Source organism: Doryrhamphus excisus, chromosome 23 (genome assembly GCF_030265055.1).
Source record: "Doryrhamphus excisus isolate RoL2022-K1 chromosome 23, RoL_Dexc_1.0, whole genome shotgun sequence".
Classification (NCBI taxonomy): domain Eukaryota; kingdom Metazoa; phylum Chordata; class Actinopteri; order Syngnathiformes; family Syngnathidae; genus Doryrhamphus; species Doryrhamphus excisus.
This window is the reverse complement of record NC_080488.1, coordinates 12,886,723-12,914,140: the sequence shown is the minus strand read 5'-3', so window position 1 is coordinate 12,914,140 and position 27,418 is coordinate 12,886,723. Positions and strand designations below refer to the sequence as shown.

The 27,418-nt window shown below is 42.2% G+C and overlaps 1 protein-coding gene across 5 annotated transcripts; it reads right to left on the bottom strand.

The window, feature by feature from the left end:
- Positions 1–867: 867 nt before the first annotated feature.
- On the bottom strand, positions 868–27,174 carry LOC131110338 (gamma-aminobutyric acid receptor subunit alpha-2-like). Of its 5 annotated transcripts, XM_058063376.1 has the most exons (11): positions 26,892–27,174; positions 26,660–26,715; positions 25,275–25,373; positions 23,391–23,506; positions 15,302–15,369; positions 12,473–12,693; positions 11,938–12,020; positions 11,061–11,204; positions 5,604–5,756; positions 4,788–4,990; positions 868–3,518 (listed from the first exon to the last, which is right to left on the bottom strand). In XM_058063376.1, exons 2-11 carry the CDS (start codon positions 26,704–26,706, stop codon positions 3,210–3,212), a joined length of 1,443 nt encoding a protein of 480 aa, XP_057919359.1. In that variant the 5' UTR covers positions 26,707–26,715; positions 26,892–27,174; the 3' UTR covers positions 868–3,209. The 5 variants fall into 5 exon arrangements, with proteins under 5 accessions (XP_057919359.1, XP_057919361.1, XP_057919360.1 ...); XM_058063378.1 differs by lacking the exon at positions 26,660–26,715 and having other exon boundaries at positions 25,275–25,441; XM_058063377.1 differs by lacking the exon at positions 26,660–26,715.
- Between the last annotated feature and the right edge of the window lie 244 nt (positions 27,175–27,418).

Genomic DNA, 27,418 nt, shown 5'->3' with positions numbered 1-27,418 from the left:
TTGCAAAATCGTTATATATATATATATAAATCTCAAGCAAAACAACAAACTAGTAAAAACAATCCTGACATCCATTACACCTCACGTTAATATCCTCACGCGCTTGAACACCCGGAAATCCACTCCAACCTGCCTAATGAATAAAAAGAAAAACGGACGGCAGTTGTCATGGCAACGCAACTCTTCTTTGTAACCTATTTTCTACCTGTCTGTCACGTAAGCATCCTTTTTCAAATGACTAACGCGTTTCACAGTGCATTGATGTTTATTTTCGTGGAGATTTAAAAAAATGAAAAAAGTGTAAAAAAAAAAAAACATTTCACTGAACCGTATTGAATAGTTTAACCGGAGTATTATTAAATAATCACAGTATTATTTAATGGTGATTTCTGTCATTGTGCAGTTTCAGAGTGCAGGAACGAGGTCAGCAGTGAAAAGGGAGTACTGGGCAGTGGAGTGCCGTGGAGCCCAGGAGAACCGTGACGCAAGTGCTCTGCGTCCACCCGAGGAGAAGCACTCATTGTCGGACACACTTTGTCAGAAGCACTGCTGATGCCGTGGAGCTCCTTTGGAAAGGTCACCTTTAGTAAAGGTTATGTTGCTAAACATTTTACTGTGAAAAAACTTCATTTTGAAGAGTTGCACGTCTTTAATGTTAATTGTTCATTTTCCTGTTTTTGCAGCAGACTATTACCTGTAATACGTAATTTTGTTCAAGCTTATAGATGACATTCATTCATTCATCCATTTTCTACCGCTTATCCTCACGAGGGTTGCTGGAGCCTAACCCAGCTGTCTTCGGGCGAGAGACGGGGTACACCCTGGACTGCTGGCCGTGCAGCCCTATAGATGACATCATTGGTTGAAAAACAAACAATGCAGGTGCATGTGATGTGTTTTATTAAAAAGTGTGCACTGAATCAAGCATCCACATTGTAAACAATCATTCTTATCTGGAATGTTTAAGAACATGTGTAAAAAATATACTAGGCAAGGTAAGAAAATGAAAGCAAGCAAGATTTGTAAGTCATGCAACCTTTGATTAAACAAACTAAAACCAGAAAGGATCAATCCGATAGATAAAGCAGAATATTCTAATGTGTGGCTCCAGATATGGGGCTTAGGGTGTTTCATCCCCTCTGAGATGTCGGATGAAGTGTTTCACACACCACAATAAATCAATACTGCAGTAGCCTCCCACTTTAACACCAGCAAAGGATTGTGACAAAAAAAATGGTTGACACTTTTTTCACTTGAAACTCCAGCAACGAATCAAAACAATATAAGTCGATAATACAACACAAAGAAATGTTAATATGTTTGAACAAGAATATTGCAAATGCAATGTTTTGGTCGCGCTACGTTCCCGCACTGACCTATGCTTATGAGCTTTGGGAGGAACGAGATGACGTGGCTCGGGGCATCGGGTCAGGATGCCTCGTCGGACGCCTCTTTGGGGAGGTGTTCAGTGTACGTCCGACCAGTAGGAGGCCTCAGGGAAGACCCAGGACACGTTGGAGAGACCATGTCTACCTGGATGTCAGTTGTTGGCCGTGTTTTTTTCACCCCTGGTGGCCACTTGTATGAATGCATCCTAATGCATGAAATTTATTGAACTGTGGATCCCCCGCTATTCTAGGGGCCGTGTTCACAGACGAGCAAAAACGAAGACGTGAGTAATTATGACACGCGTAACATGACATGACACTCTAATGAAGCCAGGGCTACGTCCATGGTGATATGACATCAAAATGCTTCAGGAAGTGTTGAAACTGTTTGACAACCCGTACACGACACAAACCAACAGGAGCTTATCAACCCACATGCCTCCCTTACTCACGGTGCAACCAAACTATACACGCGGAGTATGTGTGTATCAAAATAAACTCTTATAATAGTAAATTTATGAACGGATTTTCAAAAACCTAACTACACTAAAACAAAAAAAACTATACTGCTGATCAAATTCAGCAAAAAAAGGCAAGATGAAAATATTGTTATGTGACGTGAATATGCAATTTTAGGATTAGAACTCAAAATCAGTGCAGATCAGGTGTGTTTTTAAGTTAGCCTCACACAATACATGCAAAATAATATCTTTGTATACTAATGTATAACCCTCAAGGTATGCTGGGTAACTCCCTGTTGTGGAAGTGTGCACATGGGCTTCCCAGCATGCCTAGAGGGTTGTAAATAAGTTTTAAATAGCATTATTTTGCATGTGTATTAGTGTGTAAGATGTCCGATCCCGATATCAGCCGATATCGATATGTGTAACACAACATATCTCCGGGTGTTGGAATGAACACACGTGCTGTGTACAGCATTTTTTAAAATATCGTTTTTTATGATCAGGAAAAAATATGATTCCGATATCAACCGGTATCCCATTTTTATGCTGCTATCAGGCCGATATCCCTAGTTTACATCCATACCCGTATGGTGCAGTTACATTGTGTGTTCCACATGTGTTTTTTTTGGTTGCACTGTGAGTGAGGTTGATAAGCTCCTGTGTGTTTGTAATGTGTGAGTAAGGGTGTAAAAAAATCTCTCCATGTAAGAAACACTTCCTGCTTCCTCCAACAAATTGAAATTGACCTCAGACCACTTTCTGCGCATCTCAACCTTTAGGGGATTTTTACAATTGAAAAAATGTTTTCATCAAAAATTTGGATTGCTGAAACACTGAGTATATTTTGAATGGTGATCGGGTCCCCATACCCTTAGTCACAGTTAGTAAAACCTTTATTCTCCAACAATACCATACAGGCGGGTTTTTGCATTGGCTGGACAGGAAAAAGTGAGGCCACTTTGAGATGGCAAAACAAAATCAAATCTCTTTCACTCCAAAGTATATCTAGAAACACCAAGCCAATGGACACTACAAGAAAATTCAAACGATTGAGAAGTCATTTGAAATGAAATTCAGTGTCTCTTACTGATACCGTATGTACAGTGGTCACATACTTTCACCGGAAAAACATACACATTCTAATTGAAGTCATCACACAATGAAACATTGAATATAAATAGACATACACATTTACAAAAGCCAGAGTTGTCAAAAGTGCTGCAGACGGTGTAGAAAATAGGCGGAGATAGAGGATCACGCTGCAATCCGGGACGTCACTCTGCAAAAGTATGTACACACAGTTGCTGGAGGTATTTGGTTCTCACTCCTCAGACCAGAACTCCATAAAGCTGGCCTCTTAAGTGGAGGGCACCATGTCCTTGATGACGGGTTCTCTGTTTAAGTAGGTGGCCCAGTAAACCAGGTTGAAGGAGCCAAAGAGGACAGGAAACAAAATCCTTGACATCCTGTCAATTTTGCTAACGCTATTGAACGTTTTCTTGCTCTCCTGGGCTTTGCCGTCTGCTTTGGCCTTGTTGGGTTCCGAAGAGCCTCCTTTGGCGATGGTCGGGAGCGTGCCGGAGTCCTTGGTGATGTTTGGCGCGTAATTGGCCACTGCTACAGCGTAGGCGTTGTTCTTCTTGATGACGGACGCCCGCTCCTTTTTCTGTTGAGACATCCAAAGAAATGACTGAACTGTACAATAGACAACGGAACACATGGAATATTGTCGATACAGAATGTTCCTTTACAGAAGTGATTCACAAATTTGTCCCATTTTTGTCCCATTTGACCATGTACACTCTACGTCTACACATAAACCACACAGGAACTCTCCCAATGCTAACATTCTTATAATGTCCACTACATTGGGAAATACAAGTGTGACTATAGGGGTGTTATTTCAGGTCTAGAGGGCTCTAATCATCTTAAAACCCGTATTTAAAACATTGTTTTCCATGTCCTGACTAAAACGAATTCAATTTCTAAATAAAGAATCCTACTTCACTTATCACAAATGGGATTAATAAACAGCCTTAAAGGAAAACTGCATTTTTATTTTTAGAAATTTGGCCCATCATCCACAATCTTCACGTGAGAAGCATTTTTCTGTGTGTAAAAAGAGGCAGCTCAGAATGCATGTAATGGGACGCACCTATTTCGCTGATTAATTCTTTGAAAACAACGTCCACAAATCGACCACAAAGCAAGGTGGTAAAAGTGCCTTTTATAAGAATTCGGCCTGCATCTCTATCAGTGAAAAAAATCCTGCACAGCAACCAGGAAGTGAAAAGGAATCTCGGCATGTTGCACAAAAGATGTTCTACTGCTAAAATAGGTAGAAACAAACTGATGAAAGATGACAGTCTAATCTTTCTTTTGGTATATGTCGTGTCGTGTGCTTTGAAAAATCAGTCAAAATCACCAGGATGGACGGCTTTTGAAAAATGTCTGGGACTGAATGAGTTCATTAGCTGCCTCTTTTACCGCTTCTCACATAAGGATTGTGGATGACGGGCAAAAGTATATTTTCTATATTATTGTCTTTTCACACTTGTATGACTGTGTGAAAGAAATCCATTTTGGGGGCTGTATTAATTACTAATGGTTTTGGTGGTCCTTGCACATACACAGTACAAATACTACTAGAAATAAATCCTGACATTTGTAGTTGGATTGATAAGTTCAACCTTTTCCTGCAGAGTCAGGCATACTTTTCATTATGAAAAGTTGACTTATTTCAAGCTCGATTGTCGCTTTTTCTCATTATCCAATGCACCAATGAAAAAGTACCCACAAAGTCATCTGCAATGAATACTGTGAATAGAATTAGTCAACGTATATAAATATTATAAATCCCTCCCAAAACACCACATTGTACATGTCATCTTTTCTCAGGACGGAACCTGTCACAAGCTGTTTTCCTCCTCATCACCTTGTCAGTCACCACGCTCTTTCCATCCCAGGCCCAGCCTCGCTTGGTGAAGTAATTGACGGTGGCAAACTCAATCAAAGCGGAGAAGACAAAAGCGTAGCAGACAGCAATGAACCAGTCCATGGCGGTGGCGTATGCCACCTTGGGGAGAGAGTTGCGAGCGCTTATACTCAGTGTTGTCATCGTCAGCACTGTGGTGACACCTGGAAGCACAAAGACATTTATGGATGATGACCAGAGGCCTCACAGCTAGGAGACCCGAGTTCGATTCCACCCTCGGACATCTCTGTGTGGAGTATGCATGTTCTCCCCGTGCATGCGTGGCTTTTCTCCGGGTACTCCGGGCCACCAGTCTCTCGCCCGAAGACAGCTGGGATAGGCTCCAGCATCCCCCCCCCCAACCCTCGTGAGGATAAGCGTTGGAAAATGAATGAATGAATGATTTAGAAGAATTCAAATGAAGAGTCAGGCACCCCGCCCCTCATGGAGTTACTTTTCCAGCACGAGCCTGAATGAATATTCAGTGGTTTTGCTGAGAGGAAAGTAATACCGACTTCTTTCTGTGTTTTCTTCCTGGAGCTCACCAGTCTTAGGTCATTCTTATTATTTCCACTTGAATTACAAGTTCAGCTACACAGAAAACGGAGTCAAAGACTTCCATTTGTCATCAGTTTCCAGTATTTTATTCAAGCCCTTGCTGAGAATTGTGATTTGCGGTGTTGAAGAGTGAGATGGCTTTATGTTTGGCGTTGTGGAGTTATATGGGATTGTACTGAAATGTTAAGCTGAATATGAACCACCGATGTGCACACTTACCGAACACAGTCCTTGCTGGTACTGATTCTCTATTCAGCCAGAAAGACACTTGGGAGAGAATGACAGTCATGATGCACGGGAGGTACGTCTGGATGACAAAATAGCCAATCTTCCTCTTCAGATGGAAATGAGCTGTCATCACGGTGTATTCACCTGAGCAGAAGCAAAGGTCAGTTCAAAGGATCAGAACCGCTGCTGCTGATTTGGAGCAGACGTACAAACAACATCTACAATACCACCAATGGATGAGGAGTCAATAAAATGAAGGTACTGGACATCAAATTGAACTAATATACCGGTAATACTGGTGTATTTCATTCATCCTTTTCATATATTCGTACTTATTTGGTTCTGTGAGTTAATTTAGCGTCTTGGTTCTCCTTGGAAAGTGATTTCTATTATATGAACAGCGGAGAGCTCGATCTTCCATGTGCGGAGATGCCATCAGTTGAAGAGGATGTTCCTAATCAAAGGGCACGAAGGGCACTGTCTCAAGTGTAGCGTAAACAATGCAAAGCTGTGGTGGGTCCAGATGTCTGCAGCTTGTCAGCTGGGAGTTGAAGTGGGGACAGCTGGACACACAGGATGAAGACACAAATTCCCATGAGGCCTTGCACACACCTTTTGTCATAACTCGATCAATGTCAGCCATTTTGCAAAACACAAACACACTTTACTTCCATTTTAGATTTTGACTGATCTTTCAAGGTACACACACAATAAAAACGGGACCATTATCCTCACTAGGGTGGTGGGGGTATGCTGGAGCCTATCCCAGCTGACTTTGGCCGGGATAAAATGTCTTAACGGACTCCAATGGCAGGTTAAGTTGTATAAATCACCTTAATACGGATGCCGGGCTGCACGGCGGTTGAGTGGTTAGCGTGCAGACCTCACATCTAGGAGACCCGAGTTCAGTTCCACCCTCGGCCATCTCTGTGTGGAGTTTGCATGTTCTCCCCGTGCATGCGTGGCTTTTCTCCGGGTACTCCGGTTTCCTCCCACATTCCAAAAACATGCTAGGTTAATTAGCCACTCCAAATTGTCCATAGGTATGAATGTGAGTGTGAATGGTTGTTTGTCTATATGTGCCCTGGGATTGGCTGGCCACCAGTCCAGGGTGGACCACGCCTCTCGCCCCAAGACAGCTGGGATAGGCTCCAGCACCCCTGCGACCCTGGTGAGGATAAGCGGTAGAAAATGAATGAATGATACGGACGCCACCAAAAAGGTCAGGTCTCTGTTCCACTTGGACTCCTTTTAATATGACGTGAAACATGCAAGTTCATGAAAACGCACACGGGAAGCAAAGCAATAGGATGTCTCAGGAGTGCCAGTGCTGCAGTGTAAGGCAGGCGTTTAAACGCTTCACAAAGAGAAGCCAAGATTAGACATGAGAAGAAGATGTGTTACCCATGGCAACAGAACAGAGAAACATAGCTCATTTGCAGCAATTCCGAAATGGAGGCCTAGTTACATGCTGCTTCTTGGCAAGAGGAAAGTCCTTCGTCTTCTTCTTAGAGGTGGGAAGGGTGTGTGTGTGTGTGTGTGTGTGTGTGTGTGTGTGTGTGTGTGTGTGTGTGTGACAATTCCAAGGGCTAATCCCCAAGGATTTTTTTTATATATCGCCTGCAAACTCATTTGCTGTCAGTCGCGTTACACACACCCGGGCTGTGGAATTTAGTGGAATAGAGTACACTTGCAGTATCCCATGGAGTGGTATATCTTCTGTAATTTAATTTGCATGCCAGCGTCTATGCCTGTGTGGTGGAATGGGGGGGGGGGGGGGGGCGAGGAGGCGGGAGCATGCGTGTGGAAGGAATCAAAGGGTGTGCTGGATTTTCTCAGGAGAAGCCTGTGATCGCTCGTTGAGAGGGAAGACAATAATTAGAGCATTCCATAGACGTTGGAAACGGGGTCTCATGTTCACGTTGATGGGAAAGCTCTCTGATACCACACATGAAGAAATGGACGTGTGTACCAAAGGCCGCACAGTCTCTCAGGAGAGACCCAAACTTGTACATTTCGCTGTTTATCACCTTCTAAATATCGTATTTTCCGACTTGACTTTGTATGTTATACCAATTTGCTGAGGTGCAGCCTGCCTTGAGGGTGCTAACCTTCGACAAAATTGAATGCATGAGCCTCATCGTAGCGCTCGTTCCTGATTGCGAAAACCGCTGCTCACCACAAAGTAGTAAACACACGAGTACAACTCTGGTAACAGTTCCTTCTTGGCGTAGGTCTACAGTAAAAACCAAATCATGTCAGCTCAAATCTATCAGTCCTGGGTTGCGTTCCAGTAAATCATGACACTGCAGCAGCGAGGCAGAACACACAACATCACAACGGAGCAAGACCGTGGAACTTACACAAGTCCCATCCTTGTATTATTTACGGCATGAAATGTCACATCCTCTGTTAACTGCACCAAACAGCACCGATTCAACAACATTATTCATTCAGCTCACTTCTGATGTGTGTTTTGTATGTAAGGCACGCGGCTACACCCGAGTGTCCAACACGCATTTTAAAGTACCAAGTAGGACACCACTGTATGGAGCAATAGTAGGACTCTTGTAAGCGTGTGATGCTGCGTTCACATGCTTGTGCAAGATGTCCGTCCCAGTGAAGCCCGAGAGCACATTCGCTCGTGCCAAATGACCTAGTTTGCAAGTACGCTACATCAAACACTGACACACCACTAATGAATGATTCATTTAGAGTCAGCCAATCAGATAATGTCGAGCGACTAGTTAAACCAAAGAAACAGTCACTGGCAGGCATTTTGCCTGCTATGAAGGCATCATACACCACTTAACCTTGATAGGAGCATTTAGTGCATGAAAGGATATTCTTACTGAATGAATTTGACATAGGGATTCCCCGGATAGGGGAAGGCAGTCCGGGGAATGACGTACTGGTAACTGACACGCTAGAGCAACGGTGGTTCAGGATTTGGTGGAAAATGATTTGAAAAGAAAACAAAAAACAATAGTAGAGGCTACGTAATTTGGGGGAAATGTTGTGGCCGTGGTCAGGATGTATAGGAAGTAGGGTCGTCAGAGTGATGACCCCATCAAGTGAGTGTGGCGTGATCGTACGAGGCTTGTGCAGCTCACTTCAATTGCAAGATGGCCGTGCTGCCTTGCTCTTTTTCATTTGCATTCATTCATTCATTCATTTTCTACCGCTTTTTCCTCACGAGGGTTGCGGGGGTGCTGGAGCCTATCCCAGCTGTCTTCGGGCGGGAGGCGGAGTACACCCTGGACTGGTGGCCAGCCAATCCCAGGGCACATATAGACAAACAACCATTCACACTCACATTCATACCTATGGACAATTTGGATTGGCTAATTAACCTAGCATGTTTTTGGAATGTGGGAGGAAACCGGAGTACCCGGAGAAAACCCACGCATGCACGGGGAGAACATGCAAACTCCACACAGAGATGGCCGAGGGTGGGATTGAACTCGGGTCTCCTAGCTGTGAGGCCTGAGCGCTAACCACTCGACTGCCGTATTGTCTATATGTGCCCTGTGATTGGCTGGCCACCAGTCCAGGGTGGACCCCACCTCTCGCCCCAAGACAGCTGGGATAGGCTCTCGCACCCCCACAACCCTCGTGAGGATAAGCGGGAGAAAATGAACGAATGAACGAATGAACGAATGAATGAATGAATGAATGAATGAATGAATGAATGAATGAAGGAATGAACGAAAGAATGAACGAATAAACGAATAAATGAATAAATGAATGAATGAATGAATGAATGAATGAATGAATGAATGAACGAATGAATGAACGAATGAATGAATAAATGAATGAATGAACGAAGGAATGAATAAATGAATGAATATAGTACAATTGGACTACATCAGGTCATGTAACAAAACTTTTCAGCAACTTTGCTATTAAATGAGCAATGTTGTGGGTTCATGTCCTGCTGGTTGTTGAAAAAACACCAAAAAAAATAAGTCATTTAAAAAATGCTATTTGACATGAAAGAAATTGCAGATGCAGCGGCGGCACAACCACCACCACAGCTTAAAAAAATCCTCAGGGAAAGCCAGAGTGCAGAAGTCAAATAAATTGAAACCGTGACCCCCCCGAGGGGCAAACCCACCAGGGTACACGTTTTTGTGAGGTTTGATGAGGTTCTGCACGCCAGGAACGAAGCCAGGAAATGAGCTTCCTGTCAGTTCAATTAAAGCTCCAGTTGACTTGCAAACCCGATGGGCTGCCACTCCAATTGCTGATATAGCCTTGACAATTGTGGGCACCGGCATTGGACACTAAAATCATCGACGTGCACAGCAGCCTCCTATTTGGGCATCCCCTGTCTGTCGCAACAGGAAGATGCACTTCCTTTGTCTTTGATTGTGGTTTCACATCAGCACCACTCATCACATTGGAGTCCCTTTGCCCCCATGAACACACACATAAAGGTCTGCCCATCCTTCTCCACGGGGAGCTTTCAGAAAATAGAAAGGCTTGTCTCAGCAGCATCCTGCTGTTGAGTCTCTGGCCCAGGCAAGGTAGTCAAGAGTACACCATTCTATCCTCTGGTGTGTAACAATATAACACATTTCTGATGATTTCAAGCCATACATATTTCAGTGGGCAACAAAACGACCACATAGATCTTCTCACAGCAAGCTATATTCCAATTATAGCTTGAAATGCTCTGTTTGGATTACACTGGTCGAAAAGGAAAATTCTAGTCGTGACATTTTTTGGTTTAGGTCACTAACACACAAAAAAAAGATGGGCTACGGCTTCCAAATACAGTATTGGGTCAAAACAGTTCTATCTGCAAACAGCCTGCACATTCCAATACATTCATTGACATTGGAGTCATCCAGAGTTTTCACATTTTGTTTTTAGTTTGGTTTTTATTTGCAGAGACACTGATGCTAAGAGTCCACTGGGCGGTTCGTGCCAATGCAATTTGCTGTGGCGCCTAGTGTGGCCAATAAGGTGCCTAGTGGCGTGCAGTGGCTCAAACTGCCTCCCAACTGGTTTGTGGTGGTCCGTAACGGTGGCAAAAAAATTTCAAAATGTTTAAAATCTTCATGGAAATCTTTGTGGAACCAAATGGCCCAAACAATCCGCCTATTGGAATCCACTGGAACGCAATGGCGCGAGCCAAGTTGCGGCAATGATGCTAAGAGTCCACTGGGCCGGCACCAGTTGGAGCCAGTTTGTGCCAAAAATGATATGATTGGCGTGTAGTGGCTCGCTCTGGTGGTGAATAATTTCAACATGGCAACATGCCGAGCGAACATTAATTCAGCGCACAGCGATCATATAACCTTTGGCGGGAACTGGCACCAACTGGCGCCGGCCCAGTGGACTCTTAGCATGACAGTTAAAGGGTGGAGAAAGAAGACGGACAGAGAAAAAGGTTATCAACACGAGCATGGAGGTGACTTCCTCTCCTTGGCAGTAACTTACCTGTACTGGATTTAATTGTTTCCTGTCCAACCGTTTGGCCCAGTAAGTCATACTGGTTCAAGCGGGAGCTTTCTCCTTCCACTACCACAGAATCAGAGGCATTGCGTGTCCAAGCATAAGTCACTTCCGAGATTGTGTAGGCATCTTTAAAAGACATAAAAATAAACCACAGAGGTTGAGTCTGGGGCAGCGACTACTATTTGATCATTTTCTATGACTAAAATCATCATAAAAACTTCAAAACTCAAATCTTAGCAATGGGAAAACCTCCAACTAAACACGACATCAAGAAATTCAATCAACATTTTTTATGATTACATTTATGAAATTGCATCATTGTGACACATACAGTAGATCCTTGCAATTTGTGTGGGTTATGTTTTTAGACTCCACAAGTAACTGAGACGCCCATAAAGATTTTGGACACTATAATAACTGGGTTCATTCACTACAGCAGTGCATGGAATATTTATATTCCTATGACTCAAATCCATCGATCTGCGTTTGGCAAGTTTTGCATTCCGTTTCGGAAGGGTAGGAGCCAGCATTGTGTTAAAAATAGACCTTTTCATGGGCGTATTAATTACTCGCAGATCCGCTGGTAGGCTTAAAACGTAACCCCCGCGAAAAGCAACGACCAACCGTCAAAGAAATGTGCCTTTCATGCAAGAACTGAGGGAATCAACAGAAATTTTTAACAGAAATATTTGTCTTTGTTTTACTGTTCTCCAATTCCTGAATGAGCCTTCTACCACAAAACCATCCCAAGCATTTCAGTCTTTCTTAGCTAAACTGCCAATTTGCTAGAAAGCCAGTATGGAGGGTGAAAAAGGAAAAGAAAATAACAGTCAGCACAATTATCATTAGAGTTACTCACAGCTGCCAAATTTAAGTGGACAGGAGTGAAAGTCCATGGGGAAATCCTCCAAATGCATCGGGCACTCTGCGTGCACGGTTAACCTGCGTTCGATTTCAGAAAATTAGCAATGCAATGCCTAAAATACAACAAAGATCTTTTTAAAAAATAAACACACACACCCAAAAATCTAACTCACAAGCCTCATGCACTATTCAAGACACTTGCCATCTGTAATGCCTGGAGACAGAAATCATTCATCTTGGCGATACACAGCAAAGCAAAAATAAACAGTGTTGCAGAGACCAGTAGAAACAAACATGTTGTCATTTATAAGGAAGCGTGAATCGTTATTTCATGTGGTTAAATATTTGGTCAAATGGAAACAATCTCCTTTTGTATGCTAAGCTGTTCCTGTGTCTTCCTGCTTAGCAACTAAACGCGTCCCGCAAAGAAATGATGGCTTTGGGAGTTATTGATTATCCCATCTAACCGTCGGGGTGAGCACAAATCTTCCCCAAAACGAGATTGAATCTACATCAGAGAAATAAATTACCTCATGGTGTACAGCAGCGTCCCGTCATCTTTGATCCTCAGCAATTTATTAGGCATCGTCATGTTATGAGCCACCGACTTTTTCCCATTATGGAAGAAGGTATCCGGGGTCCAGATTTTACTCGCCATCAGGTTGTTAAGAGGCAAAATATTCATTGGTCCATGAAATTTTAATCTCTCATCCTTCCAGCTTTGCCTGAAGAAAACATCTATGGTGTACTCCTAAGGGAAGGAGGAGACGGATTAGCAGAAATATACAAGTCATCAGTCAACATGTTGCTGTGGAAGTGGAAGAAAACGACTCCCATTCCTGGTTGATAAATGGAATCAAACACAGTGCAACTGCTGTGCCTTATCACCTGCTCCTTCCAACCTGAGCTCTGGGTGACTTTATCTATTTGTTAACGCTCATTTGAGAGCGTGCTCTCCTTGTTCCTCACGGCTCCCTGCACGGGTGTTTTTCCTAAGACGAGACAACCCCTTGACCCGTAATCCCCATCCCGTGTTGTCAACAAAAAGCACACACAACAATGCAGAAAGCCCTGCGCGAGGAAACATGCGCTTATGTGTGTGTTTGCCTGATTCACACCAAGTGAGAAGAAAAGATAAATCCCTTTTTGTTCTGCTTGAAAAGCCTTCAACATGAGGATGATATCTTTCTGTGATATCTGTGATATTTCTCTATAAAGGATCAATGTATTCATGCAGGGGTGGAGATCCTACTCCCAAACCTACCAACACCACAAATAGATTGCATTCCTGTGCCAGGCAAATAAACAGAAACATAAAAACACAAAACACAAAAAATAGTCACGTTTCATAAACAATAACCACAAGATTAGGTTCTTTACAGAAGACCCTCAGGAAAACAACTCAAGGAGAGACCGGTCTTCACCCAGATGTGGGACACGGGGGACACTTTGAAGCACCTTGTGGGATCTCACCCCCCCTTGACGCACTACATGCGGAGTAACCGTGAGGTGGCGGCCGAGGGCGGGTGCCTGGTTGGTTCTTCCTCAGGATTGAAACATGATTGGTCAGCCAATCGGTTGAAGTGGTTAGCAAGCGGATAACATTTATATATACATTGGAGAGGCTACGTAGATAGCTCAGTAGCATGCTATCCGCTATACTTATACTTATATACTATACGGCTGTAGACTTTACACAATGTGGTGTAAACAAGTAATCATACGAGTGTAAAGGTGTTATTTCACGTCTGCAGGGTCTAAATGGTTCAAGAAAACGTATTCAGGTCATAAACAGGTTTTCTGTGCTCTGACTATAAATATATTATGTTTATTAATATGCCATCGTACTTTATAGAAATTCACCTTTCACAGTCCGGTCACAAGGGACAGCTGTAAAGTAGAACCTTGGTTGCCTTCGTGTTTTGTTGTGAGTTATTTATTGAATTCAGTAGTTTTCTCACCATCTTCATCAAATTGCTGGCTCTTGCAACTTTTTTTGGCTGCATGGTGGCTTATTTTGCAGCCGTGATTTGCTGTGTAACTGTGCTAGTTAGCAAAGAACTACAGTCAACCAGTGATGACATCATAGACAAGCGACCGAGCTGACTTCCGGTTGCTGTTACCAAGATATTCGCCATATTGTACACTAACATTATCCAAATTACTTATCTGAAAAGCATGCTAACCAAGGTGTACGCTAACCAATGCGTACTCTAACTAAGGTTCCGCTGGATTGCTTTTTTTTTACCGTACGTATTTTCCGGACTATAAGTCCCACTTTTTTTCATAGGTTGGCTGTTTCTGCGACTTATACTCCAGAGCGACTTATAAATGAAAAAAGTGTTTATGTTCCATAAACACTGGACACCTTTGATGTTCATGTTTATTTTTTGTGTATCTGAATAAGCATTGTGTTAGCATATCTTACACCTATTCAGCCTGTTCTCTATTCTTTTATTGTTACGACTTGCCTTCCAAGATGACGTAATGTCTGTTTTGGTCAAGTAGCAAAAAATGCGACTTATACTCCAGTGCGACTTATGTATGTTTTTTTCTACCTGATGATGCATTTTTGGCCTTGTGCGACTTATACTCCGGAGCGACTTATAGTCACCTTTTTACACATTACTTTTATATTGGAGCTATTATTTAAATTAAAAAAATGACAATTATAACTAAGAACTGCCCCTGTCAACTGTGTGTCTGTCCATCTGGTACATTGCAGGACAGGATGAAAAAAGGAAATCTGGCCTAAATTCAGCGGACAGATTCCCTTCAGGCCAGTCAGATGTTGGTTCTAGTCAGAATTGTACTTTTTTTTGTATTAAAGAGGCTTTTACTTTTTGTCTTTTAGAAATGACAAATTCTGTGCGTGTGTGTGTGTGTGTGTGTGTGTGTGTGTGTGTGAGACATGCACACAGGCTATTTGCATGTGCAAGCGAGTGAGTTCTAATTTACATATCATTCAGAGAGGAGAGAAATGAACAGCCGCACTGTAGCCATTAAATCTGTGGCTCAATCACTTGGAAAATGGGTCTTCACAAAGGGAGGGACATTTATGATATGATGTGGGGGTGGGGGTGGGGGGGGTGGGGGTTCATGTCTCAGAATGATAAGAAGGGAAAGCCCAGGATAAACAAAAGACTGACGTGAATACAATGAATTATCGCATGAATAGCTGTCGCGCTTCAGAAAGCAACACCCGTCCCAGTTCTGCGGCGTACGCAGTGTGAGCCCCCCCCGAAATGATGATGCAAGTCTTCTTAGACATACACTCAGATATACAAGACCGTCCTCTGGAGTTTTTGCAAAGATTATTCATGAAACACAGTGCTGAAAAATATGATATGTTCTCTCACCATGTCTGTGTCTGAAACTGGTCCAAAGCTGGTGACGTAGATGTTTGTCTTCACCTCGGTTACCCTGTCTGGAAGGCACACGGCAGTTAGACTTTCAGTAGAGCACCAGATGACCGCAGATGCAGAAAAGCAAAGACAGATTGTCTTTTGGCAGGTCTGAACTGGCTTGCCACGGGTTTGGACTTCCATTTAATTGGTCCATAAAAATAAGGATTATGTTTTGCCATTTTTCTGCAGAATCGTGCATATCAGGAAAACATATGATTCTCCTTGTTAACCCGAATAAGTCTTTAAAAATTGCAGGTGAAGCATAATAGACGGCATGATATGACGACACACCACAAGTGTAGACTTCAAACTACCTTTAAAACCTGCTGACTTATAAGACCCCGCCCATCGCCCGAAGACAGCTGGGATAGGCTCCAGCACCCCCGCGAGGATAAGCTGTAGAAAATGAATGAATGAATGAATAATGGCGAGGGATCACCACGAATATGATATTAACACAAATTGGATGTCAGTCAGTATATGAGAACGAGATTCCACTCCACTGCAGTGGAGATTGAGCTTGAGATCGACATATTAAAGTATGAAACTAGTCATTGCTTGTACGTTTACTTCTGACTTTTGCTGCCGAGCATACATTTTTTTAATAAAATGTTTCTGTTTTGTTGTAAATAGCCCATTTTGATACAATTTGTGTTAATAAAAAAGTGAAAATGACAGGTGTGCATTTATTTTGCACTGAACAGGAAATGGACTGATAATGATTAACAATACAACACATGCCCATATACAGTAAATACCGTATTTTCTGGACTATAAGTCGCTCCAGAGTATAAGTCGCACAAGGCCAAAAATGCATCATGAGGTAGAAAAAAACATACATAAGTCGCACTGGAGTATAAGTCGCATTTTTTGAGGGTAATTTATTTTCCAAACTACTTGACCAAAACAGACATTAGGTCCTCTTGGAAGGCAAGTTCTAACAATAAAAGAATAGAGAACAGGCTGAATAGGTGTAAGATATGCTAACACAATGCTTATTCAGCTACACAACAAATAAACATAAACATCAAAGGTGTCCAGTGTTTATGTAAGATAAACCCTTTTTTCATGTATAAGTCGCTCTGGAGTACAAGTCGCAGAAACAGCCAACCTATGAAAAAAAGCCCAACTTATAGTCCAGAAAATACGGTAAATGCATTGTTCTGCAGGTTCAGGTGCAGCTGTACACCCCCCCCCCCCCATCCTGCTAATATCTTTGTTGCTGATGTTGCCGATTTGTTTGGCACAGATTCATGTAAACTACGTACAAACCTTTATTTGACCTGAGTACAACTGCACAAGCAGGTCAGATTTAGTGACACGCAACCATGATTTTAAGCGTATGAAATTTGTCCTAAATGTTCACATCGATGTGACACATAGGACGAGCAAATCCTCATATGCTTCGTATTCATGTGATAATGTGCTACTGCATCAGCGCTGCTACATCAGGTCCATTTGCTTCCTCTACACTCTGTCTCTTTCAATAATTACTGAAGCTCGATCTCTCATGCTCGCTCAATTTAAAAAGCTTTCCCTTTTACTCAAACACTCTGCACTACACAGCAAAGTCTATCTGGTACAATCGAAAGAGATCATTATTCCGAAGTAAAGTGCTCTCATGCATTGCAAGGATAGCCGCCAGGAAGACATATTATGGATTTGCTTTCTTATTCATAAGCCAGGAAAATCAAAAGAAAATAGACGCTTGCAGGTTTCTCTATTATGTTGAAATAATGCAAGGTACATTTATTTATATAGACCTCTGTGTATAAATCAAGCCCAATCAAAAGATATGATGATTTGTGGAAGGAACACGAGGGACCTCCATCAGATGGATTTACTTTGGTGAGGGTGAGGCACACAAGGAACACGGCATCAAAAGCATGCATTCTACTAATTGAGTAGAACGGCTCGCATTTCATTGACGAGGATGGTGATTTACTTTGAAGCTAATAAGGGAAGCTGCTTTGTCTCAGTTGTCATTTGTTGCAGTTCAGCAACACCCGAAAACTCGAAATATGATGGCCGGCGACGAAAACCGCAATCAATCGTTTGCGATAAATTGAAAGAAGTCTCTTACAGCGCTGTGGAGGAATTTTGGCCCACACATCTTTGCAAAATTGTTGCAATTCAGCCACATTGGAGGGTTTTTCCAGCATGAGGCACCTCTTTGAGGTCATGCCACAGCATCTCAGTAGGATTCAGGTCAGGACTCTGGACTGATCTGCATAACCCGAGTTCAGGATTTTTTGGTAAACAGCAGAAATCATGGTTCAATTCATCACACCAAGTCCTGAAGCAGCAAAACAGCCGCAGACCATCACACTACCGCGATACATGAAGGTGGTGTGCGTGTTGATTTCATTGGCAACAATGAAATATTGTAATATTAAATATTCATTCATCACATATCTGCATGGAAAACTGTCATTGTATCCAGGATCTTCCACTTCATGTATGCTCTAACTGTGAAGGAATCAAGTCAGGGTCCATAAATATTTGTCTCACTGTCCCATTGAGGGACAGAGTACTAGAGCATAAACAAATACCTGCAGAAAACCAGATCCATCATATAGCAACACTTGTCATAACAAACCAACAGTGCTCTCTTGCAGTATCAAAGCACGGCCCCCCTGGAGTGAAATGTTTTCAAATTGAAATTATCCAGAGTGCATTTAATGCCCGAGGAAGACAGGAGCCGTTATTTTTAGGAACACAAGGACAATACCTACATTCATTTATTCAGCAAGAAACAACAAGAAACATTTTCCCATTAAATCCCCGTCCCTCGGATGGGTACAGATGGGTGCGCTGCATCGCGTGTGATTGGTCAGATGAAACCTAACGCCATCCACTGTGAACCATCCCACATGTCAATTTAACTATCGTTCATTGAGGGAAAGAGAATAGCCATAGCTATAGCTATAGCTATAGCCATAGCCATAGCTATAGCCATAGCCATAGCCATAGCTATAGCTATAGCTATAGCTACAGGTCAGAAAATGAGCAAGGCTTCTTCATCCACATTTGCTATTATGGTTTTCATCTAGATATGTCTGCAGAAAACAACACTGCACAATTTCCACATGGCTTATTTCGACTGATATTTGGCTTATTTGCTAACAATTAGCATGTTAGCACCCAGCAAGATAGCACTCTATACTACAAAACAGCCGAATGCTTGCCAAAATGGAATTAGCCTTGCATTATTGTGAAGCCACCTACTTTGCGAGGTTGCATAACATAAGCATCTACAGTAAAGCATGACCATGGTGTCAATACCGTGAAGACTGAAGACTGCAGCACAGCGGAAGGATGACACCAAGTTGAGCAACGCCGGTGTCTTACTGGAAGCTTCCTGTAATAGGTGGGCGTGGCAAATCAGAGAAAGGCAGCACTTAAAAAGCCATTAAGGATGTCTATGCTCATAGATAAGCAACGTTACAGACAGCCTCAGCAAGTACACATTGTACTTGTACTACAGATTGTACCTTCAGCAGTTCCTCTCAGCCTACTTCATATCAATTACAGTGGCTGGAACCTGCTGGCACGTCGCAGAGGAGCTTGCTGTTGCCTATACATGAAATTAGGGAGGCTCCGATGGATCGGCCACCAATCCGTCAAAAACATTAATCAATCATTATATCATCATATAATCGGGCATATGTCGATAAATTCCTTTCAACGCAGATCACAAAAGCCAATCATCTGTGGCTAGCACGATTGCAGCCTGCAGCCATACCGTCGTGCGGTGTCTTGTCATGTGGAAATGAACTGCCAACACACGCCAAGAAAACTATCTTCAGGGGTTAAGACGTGAAAAAGCTTTGAAGAACAAACACTTAACGGAGTCTGATGAGTTTTGGAGGCTCACGTTGTCACGACTGCTCTCCATGACCCGGAAGTCCTGCCAAGGCTCCAATGGACTCTGATCTGTTTTTGTCTCCAATTTTTGGTTTCTTTTTTCACATAGCCAGTAGCCTGAGTCTCATGAAAAATAATCCCCCCCCCCCCCCCCCCCCCCCCCCCTGGCAATCAAGGGACCTTGGAATAGTCCTGACGGCACCCATGGCCAATAGCACTCGTAAATACATTTCCAGATGTATAATTAATCCAGGGCTGCACGGCGATCTAGTGGTTAGCGAGTGGACCTCACAGCTTAGGAGACCAGGGTTCAATGCCACCCATCCATCTCTGTGTGGAGTTTGCATGTTCTCCCCGTGCATGCGTGGGTTTTCTCCGGGTACTCCGGTTTCCTCCCACATTCCAAAAACATGCTAGGTTAATTAGCCACTCCAAATTGTCCATAGGTATGAATGTGAGTGTGAATGGTTGTTTGTCTATATGTGCCCTGGGATTGGCTGGCCACCAGTCCAGGGTGGACCCTGCCTCTCCTCCAAGACAGCTGGGATAGGCTCCAGCACCCCCGCGACCCTGGTGAGGATAAGCGGTAGAAAATGAATGAATGAATAATGAATCCATGTGATGGGTATCGGCCATTTCAGTCGTGGATGATGGTATCGGAATTGGCAGCATAAAGCCCCGATCACAGCACCTCTACAAGTGTAGATTGTGATAATGGTTCAGTCCAAAGTGAAAGGCTGTTTAAATCAATAACGCTCTCTGCTACTGAGGAGTATTTCCCAGCCTGATGTGTTTGTGTTGTATTTGTTGCGATGAGTGCTGCTAGACCCACAATAAGAACATTTCATTCTCTCCCTTGAAACCTCCCGCTTGCCTCAAGGGGAAACGTGGGTTCATCTTTTAAACCTCTGCCCTAGATTTCGCTCTTCTACCTTTATTATTTAGTCAAAGCTTCAAAGCTGTGGAATGATTTGACTAATACATGTGGCTTCGTGCTCCATGACACAATGGAGCTGAATGACCAAACAACAGCTTGTGTTTAGATTTTAGATCACAGCCCTGTGGCTGATTCATTGGGATTCGTTGGGAATATGGATGTTTGGATGGAAAGAAAACCAGAGTGGTGACAACACAGTCGGACTTTGGAATGAGTACATGTGTAAAGAAATAATAGGTCATGATGGAGAGAATAAATCATAGATTGACTGAATAAATGATTGATGTGAAGAACCACGGCAATGCAGACAAGCTCTTTTGAAGCTATTACATGCTATAAACCAAAGTCTGGTGGAGCGTTAACATGCTTTTTCCCCACAGATGAGACATAGGTTCCTAATGTGTTTACAATGTGGAAAATTCCATCTGATGTCACTTTTGTGCACTGCGACATGAAAAGGCTTTACCATAGTAAAGGGCAAAATATTATTAATGTTGTACAAATGCAAACGTACAAATGGAATAGAACCGTATGACTTAGCTAGTAAATACCCAATTGGTAGAAACTGCATGTGAAATCTGCTCAAATGTAAAAGGAATGTTGAAATATCCGAGAAATCAACTAAGCATTGAACCAGCAACCATCCGGTCTGTAATCCAAGCCATGCCACCATGCGTAGAATGTTACAGGTAATGTTAAATGTAAAATGAATTTCCATCAATGGGGGGCAACATTGAAAGTGTCCACTCATTTTCAATGAGGAAAATGTCAAATTATGGAAAATTTGGGAATTTTTATGAAAAGTCCTGATAGATAGCTGACGTGTCCTGAAAGAGTGGACTAAAAACTGCATAATTTTAAATCTTGGAAAGCAAAAATGCAGACCAAATGTTGAAATGTGTAACTAAATTGAATGGTTACAGCAGGGTTGAGGATCGAACTAGCAACCGTGTGCCAAAAAAGAAATCATCAATATTGTCAACAATGAAGTACCAGCAGAATGAATTTCCATCAATAGGGGGCAACATTGAAACTGTCCCATTTTCAATGGGGAAAATGTCAAATTATGGAAAATTTGGGAATTTTTATGAAAAGTCCTGATAGATAGCTGACATGTCCTGAAAGACTGGACTAAAAAATGTATAATTTTAAATCTTGGAAAGCAAAAATGCAGACCAAATGTTGAAATGTGTAACTAAATTGAGTGGTTACAGCAGGGTTGAGGATCGAACTAGCAACCGTGTGCCAAAAAAGGAAACTGTATATTACATTGTCAACAATGAAGTACGTATACATAGCTAACATATCAACCTCCTTGGCACTGATTGAAATTATGTTGGAAATCACATCGAAGGTGTTCAGCCGCAGTATTTATGGATCTGACAAAAGCCTTTGATACAATTAATCACGACCTAATCCTAATCCTAATCCTAATCCTAATAACTAAATTACAAAGGTATGGAATCAGAGGAATAGTTTTGAATTGTGTCAAAAGCTACTTAGCTGACAGGAAGCAATATGCAAAGCTAGGAGACCGTATTCGACAAGTTAAAATATTACATGTGGAGTACCCCAGGGGTCAATACTGGGACCAAAACTGTTCAATCTGTAAACTTACGAAAGACTTATTATTTGTGGGTGATACCACCTTTTGTTCCGGAGGAAGCCCAGAAGAGATGATTAAAAAGGTCACAGATGAAACAGTCATATTAAAAAAGATGGTTTGATAAGAATAGATTATACCTGAAGCAAGTACAAAAATAATGCTGTTCGGTACGTACAAGCTAACGTACAAGCTAATACAAAGTTTGAATGAAAATACATTTCCGGGGATCATAATAGATGAAAAAAATGAGCTGGAAATCTCAGTATTAAATATTGAATTTTCAAACAGCTAAAATGATGCATAAAACCTCTTAAACAGCCTCTTTTTGAATATAAAGTAACTATGCTAACGGCATGTATGGCTTTCGGCGCAGCAGTACATGAGTGCTGCCAGGCCATATAGAAGGTCTGCTCCCCATATGGCAGCTTCTGGGCTGATGGCCCCAGGAATTTGAATTTCAAATGGCACCAAATCCTGGGGGAGGAGCTCAGCTTTGGGGTGATGGGACGGCTGGGAATGAGATGCCAAACAGAGAAGATGACGGGAGAGTATGGGAAGATGTAGCTCTCCTCAATGATCCAAATGCTAAATCTTTTGCTTCCTCTGCGAAGCGGGACGTGAAAAATTGTAACGATGAGGCGAGCATTACGTGATAAGGCGACATCCTCACCACAGGGAAATATCTTCATGGAATGAATGTTTTCATCATGTTATGATTTATTGAAAACAGTACTAAAAGAATCATTAAACTTTCAACGCATCATTTTACTCAACCTGCTCCTCTAAAAATACATCATGTAATAAAAGTATCAGGGGTATACAAAGTGCGGCCCGGGAGTCAAACTCGGCACATAGCTTGTTTTTCATTTTTCAGTGCATATTGTAACAATAAAATTATATTATCGATTAGTGGTTAGCGCTTAGGCCTCACAGCTAGGAGACCCGAGTTCAATTCCACCCTCGGCCATCTCTCAGGTACTCCGGTTTCCTCCCCCATTCCAAAAACATGCTAGGTTAATTGGCCACTCCAAATTGTCCATAGGTATGAATGTGAGTGTGAATGGTTGTTTGTCTATATGCGCCCTGGAATTGGTTGGCCACCAGTCCAGGGTGGACCCCGCCTCTCACCCGAAGACAGCTGGGATAGGCTCCAGCACCCCCTGCAACCCTTGTGAGGACAAGCGGTATAAATGAATGAATGAATGAATGATATATGCTAAGACACAATGCTAAGACATTTTGTTCTATGCTAACCCTATCTAACCCTAACCCGAGCATAGCAGCGAGCATCGCATTTATTGTGTGATTAAATATGTTTTTTTTTTAAACAAGCGTTACTTTCCAGGAAATAATCAAATATTGTGTGCATGCGGTATGTTTGTCGGTTTATTCAGGGCGGTGGGAGTTAATGCCAAAGGTTATCTGCGCTACGAACGCGGATGTTAACTGAAGTGTATTCGCTTCAAATGAGCCATCAGCCGTTAACAACACACACACACACACACACACACACACACACACACACGCGCTTTCAAAAGTGGGCATCCACATTGTTTGGTGTTATTAAATGCGGAGTTGAACTGACTTCTGAACATGAGCATACAGTATATGCAGATGCAGTGTTTTCTTACCTCCAAGACCAGGACGTAGACGGTTATCATAACCATCCAGCAGACTGTCCAGGATGCGCGTAAACAGGGTGATGTTGGTTTTGAAGGCATCAGATGCGGCATCGGCGTTTACCGTTCTGGTTAACACACACATGATAACAACGTGATCAGCTGGAAGAACTGCATATTTGCAATGTATTCCAACTCAGTATTTTTGGATTTATGAAACAAAAAGAGGTGGTTTATTATTGTATATTGTTTATTATGCGTATGTCTACGCATCCACATGGCACAATATTTGCAAAGCATCTCATCTTGGAGTCAGAAATGCAATAATATGTAAATGGAGCTGCAGATTGATGGTAAATGAATTGAGATAAGGTGTTGCATTGAAGCTAAAAATAATCAACAATGTTGTCGGCTTGGGAATAACAGCCTTGGGTCAATGGCATATTTGAATATGAGCAGGGGAAATGAAATGTATAAACAGAATGAATCATCATACACATCTGCTGTAGGTATTTCCTGGCATTGTGTATGGTTCTTTTCCTCAAATGATGTCATTGATGTACTTATGCTGTAGTAAAAAATAATAACAGACCAACTTCTGCCTAAAGGGAAATAATGGGGAATATACTGCAGATCAAGCGGAACACATAGCTGATGTTTTTTGTTATCATGAGAGGCCTAATTTGACCTATATTATGGCTTATTTCAAAATTCTTACCAACTTATGCTGAATCTTAAGCGGGAAAAAATTGCCTATTTTCAGGGAGAAAATGATATTTTGAAGCAAAAATCTGCAAATTTGCAGTTCCGTGGATGAAGAATCATGGATGTCCACTATATTCTTGATACATAAATAATAATAAAACACAAACACATACACTTTTTGTGCTTTGTATGTGGTGTCAAACAACCATGCACAACAACAAAAACCACAATCAGCAAACATAAAGAGAAGTCTCCTCGTGGTCTGAATTGTTCATTGCTACTCTGAGCCCACTCTGTCTCTGAATAGCCACTCACTGCCCAACACTCGCTGTGTTTTCTGTGTTTTGGCACTCTGGGGGTGGGGCGTTGACTAGACAGCCCCGCAAACCCCGATTCCAATGCCGATCATTCATGAGCGTACTCGGCCAATACCGATACTAATTTTTTAATGTATTCATGATGAGTACGATATCTTTACTCCAGCAGCACACATTTTCAACTCTCACATGACTATACAACACCCTCTACTGGTAGTAGTAGTAAATGTAGTAACAGACACGTACAACAGAGATCACGCTAATACACCACAAGGACGCAGAACACAATACATGTTCATACGCTGTTAAAAAAACATGCAAAATGGCACTTTGATGGGTTCTTCAATAGTGACAGGTTGTCGACAAAAACGTGACTCTTAAGTTAACAATACTACAACACATGTCAACATATTTTCATAGAAATATGAAAATGAAAAATTTGGCTTATGTCACCAAAAGCAATTGAGCACGTACTGTATGATTTTATATTGACAAAAGATTTTTCAGTAATAAGAACAAAACGGTGGACCGGTACTTGGGGAGTCGGGCCACAAAGACAACAAGCGGGCTCCACTGGAATAAACGCCTTACTCTAAACACCCGTTATTCTAAGCAGTTGAGTGTGCCTTTATGGTTGATTTGAATGTAGAGTTCTTAAATGCAGAATCTAATCTGAATTGTCCATTTCCAACAAGTCAATAACACGTCCCATCTGTTTTATTACCAGCCTGCCTCCAGGTGATGGCCAGACGGCACTACAGAAGGAGTAACGGACTCGTCCTTGCACTACGTGTGCGTCCGAAACCCGTGCACCGCCGGTTATGGAGAGAGGAGACACACAAATAACATGTTTGGAAATAATACAAAGGCTCACCTGGTTCTCCACAGAGCCGTGAGCGCCAGGCAGCAGAGGAGCAGAGGCGCGCTGTTGCGCCACATGGCTGCTTCAGCACCGACACGACCAGGAGGCCCACTGGAAGCACCAGAAGAATCCTTTTCATGTATCGCATGCGGCTCATCCACAAACAATGCAGAAAACAACTAGCCAGAGGAAGGAGGATGAGGAGGATGAGGAGGAGGAGGAGGAGGAGGAGGAGGAGATGCGACTGGTAATTACTTGGTTTGTCCGATACTGCACATGTTGGTATCGGTTCGATACCAAGGATGAACAGAACTAATATTACTGATATTAACTGGCTTGAAATTTGTCAAAATCATTGAATGTTTTTTCACATTACACATATTTTGTAAACAGGGCACCTCGGTTAGCATCCATCCGGTTAGCATGTTTTTTCCTTAATGTCAATTTTGTTTTGTTTTGTTTCTGCTTTGGCTCAGCTTCTTTATTCAAATTCTGGCACTTGCAACTTAACAGTGCTAAGCTGAGAAACACTATGTCAAAACAGAAACGACTCATGTCAAAACAGGAAGGTGGTGGTGGACGATACATCTCCCAGTCTTCAGTGAAGCCTTAAATGTTTATTCATGTCTGCTATTTATGTATTATATATATGTATTTATACGCATTTCAAGTGTCTGCATGTCAAGCTATCATCCGTGGTAATATTTTATTGCTGTTTCAGTTAGAGGCAGACCTTCTGGAGCAAATGAAATGATGCTAACCAAAGTTACGTCTAAAATTGTGCATTATAGGTGACAAAGCATATTATTATCATTTACTTTTTCTCCTAAAAATTCACCTTTTGTATGTATTTATTTATTTATTTATTCTTGTGAATCCATTTTCTGGTAATTGTGTTAATTTATCCCAAAATATATTGACTTTATTCTCATAATATTAGAACATTTTGTGACACTAAATGCACATGTATTCTTAAATAATTGTACATTTTCTTTAAAATTTGAACTATATACTTCAAATATGATTTATAAGAAAAAAAATTGACTTTTTTTCGTAATTATTATTTTTTTGGTTTGGTTTTCCCCTTTTTTATTTTATTTTTAGAATATGGGGGCCGTTAAAAAACCCGCTGCGGGCTGCAAATGGCCCGCATGCCGTACTTTGACACCCCTGAAGTGAACCATACACCAATATAAGACAATATCATTCAAAGCCTGTGTCCAAGGAACAAAAACACCACGCCAATAAATAGAACCAAACCTGAAAAATATCATATTCATCACGCCTGTATCGATGAGTAATTAAACCACCGTTGGTATCCCCATTACCGATATTTGGATCGACCCGCCCACCCTTAGTAATTAGTATTCCGTGACACGTCCCACGCATACACTCACCGCTGTTGCCAAAAATAATGGCTCATGTCAGTGCAGCCATTTTTCATCAAACGATGCTATAATAAACATGAAAAATAATATCACTGAAACAATCTTTTTTTTGGAGGAGAAAGAGAGAGCGAAATGAAGCCTCCCGGTTCTCCCACGCCGTGACAAGGAATGTGTGGATTTTGTGTCACCACACACACACGCACACACACACGCACACACACACACACACACACACACTCACCTCAAGTGCACCAAGTCACCAGTGAAATCGTCGAAGACGCAGAAAAGAATGAAGTGCCAGCTGTGTGCCGATGTGATGGACGTGTGTCATAAGAACAATCACATCCTGGTCCCGCTCACATGGAATGCCATCATGATCACATTCCCACCACGTCAAAGGGCGAGAAGAAAAGAGGATGATGCTGCTTGCCTTCAAAAGGTCTTGTGCGGCTTCATCTCAGAAGCTCTCCATGTGAGTCGTGATAAGCCAGAAGAAGCACACTGAGGAGCCCTCATCTCCACACAAAAACTATAAAGCCTGCGTGAGGAGGGCAGCACTGGGTCCTAAAGGTAGTCTCTCTACACTGGTCCCCCCCCCCCCAACCTTCCTTGGAATGTGTGCACGTTCATCCACGCAGCATTCCATATGGGAGCTTATTGATTATGTTCATGATTGCTGTGACTGGAAGTGATGTTTGCTCAGGGCTTGTGTGGGTTCATGTCTTCTGATTGGCTGTTGTCTCATTCCTCAGCCTGGTGAGAGGAACA

What these genes read in the sequence shown, in the direction of transcription:
- LOC131110338 (XM_058063376.1), bottom strand. Translation starts at nt 26,706, where the DNA reads ATGAAAAATGGCTGCACTGACATGAGCCATTATTTTTGGCAACAGCG. An exon ending in ACGCTGCTGTACACCATGAG is followed by an intron (nt 12,021 to 12,472) that starts GTAATTTATTTC and finishes AATCGAACGCAG; the next exon opens with GTTAACCGTGCACGCAGAGT. An exon ending in TCCACTTAAATTTGGCAGCT is followed by an intron (nt 11,205 to 11,937) that starts GTGAGTAACTCT and finishes TGTCTTTTAAAG; the next exon opens with ATGCCTACACAATCTCGGAA.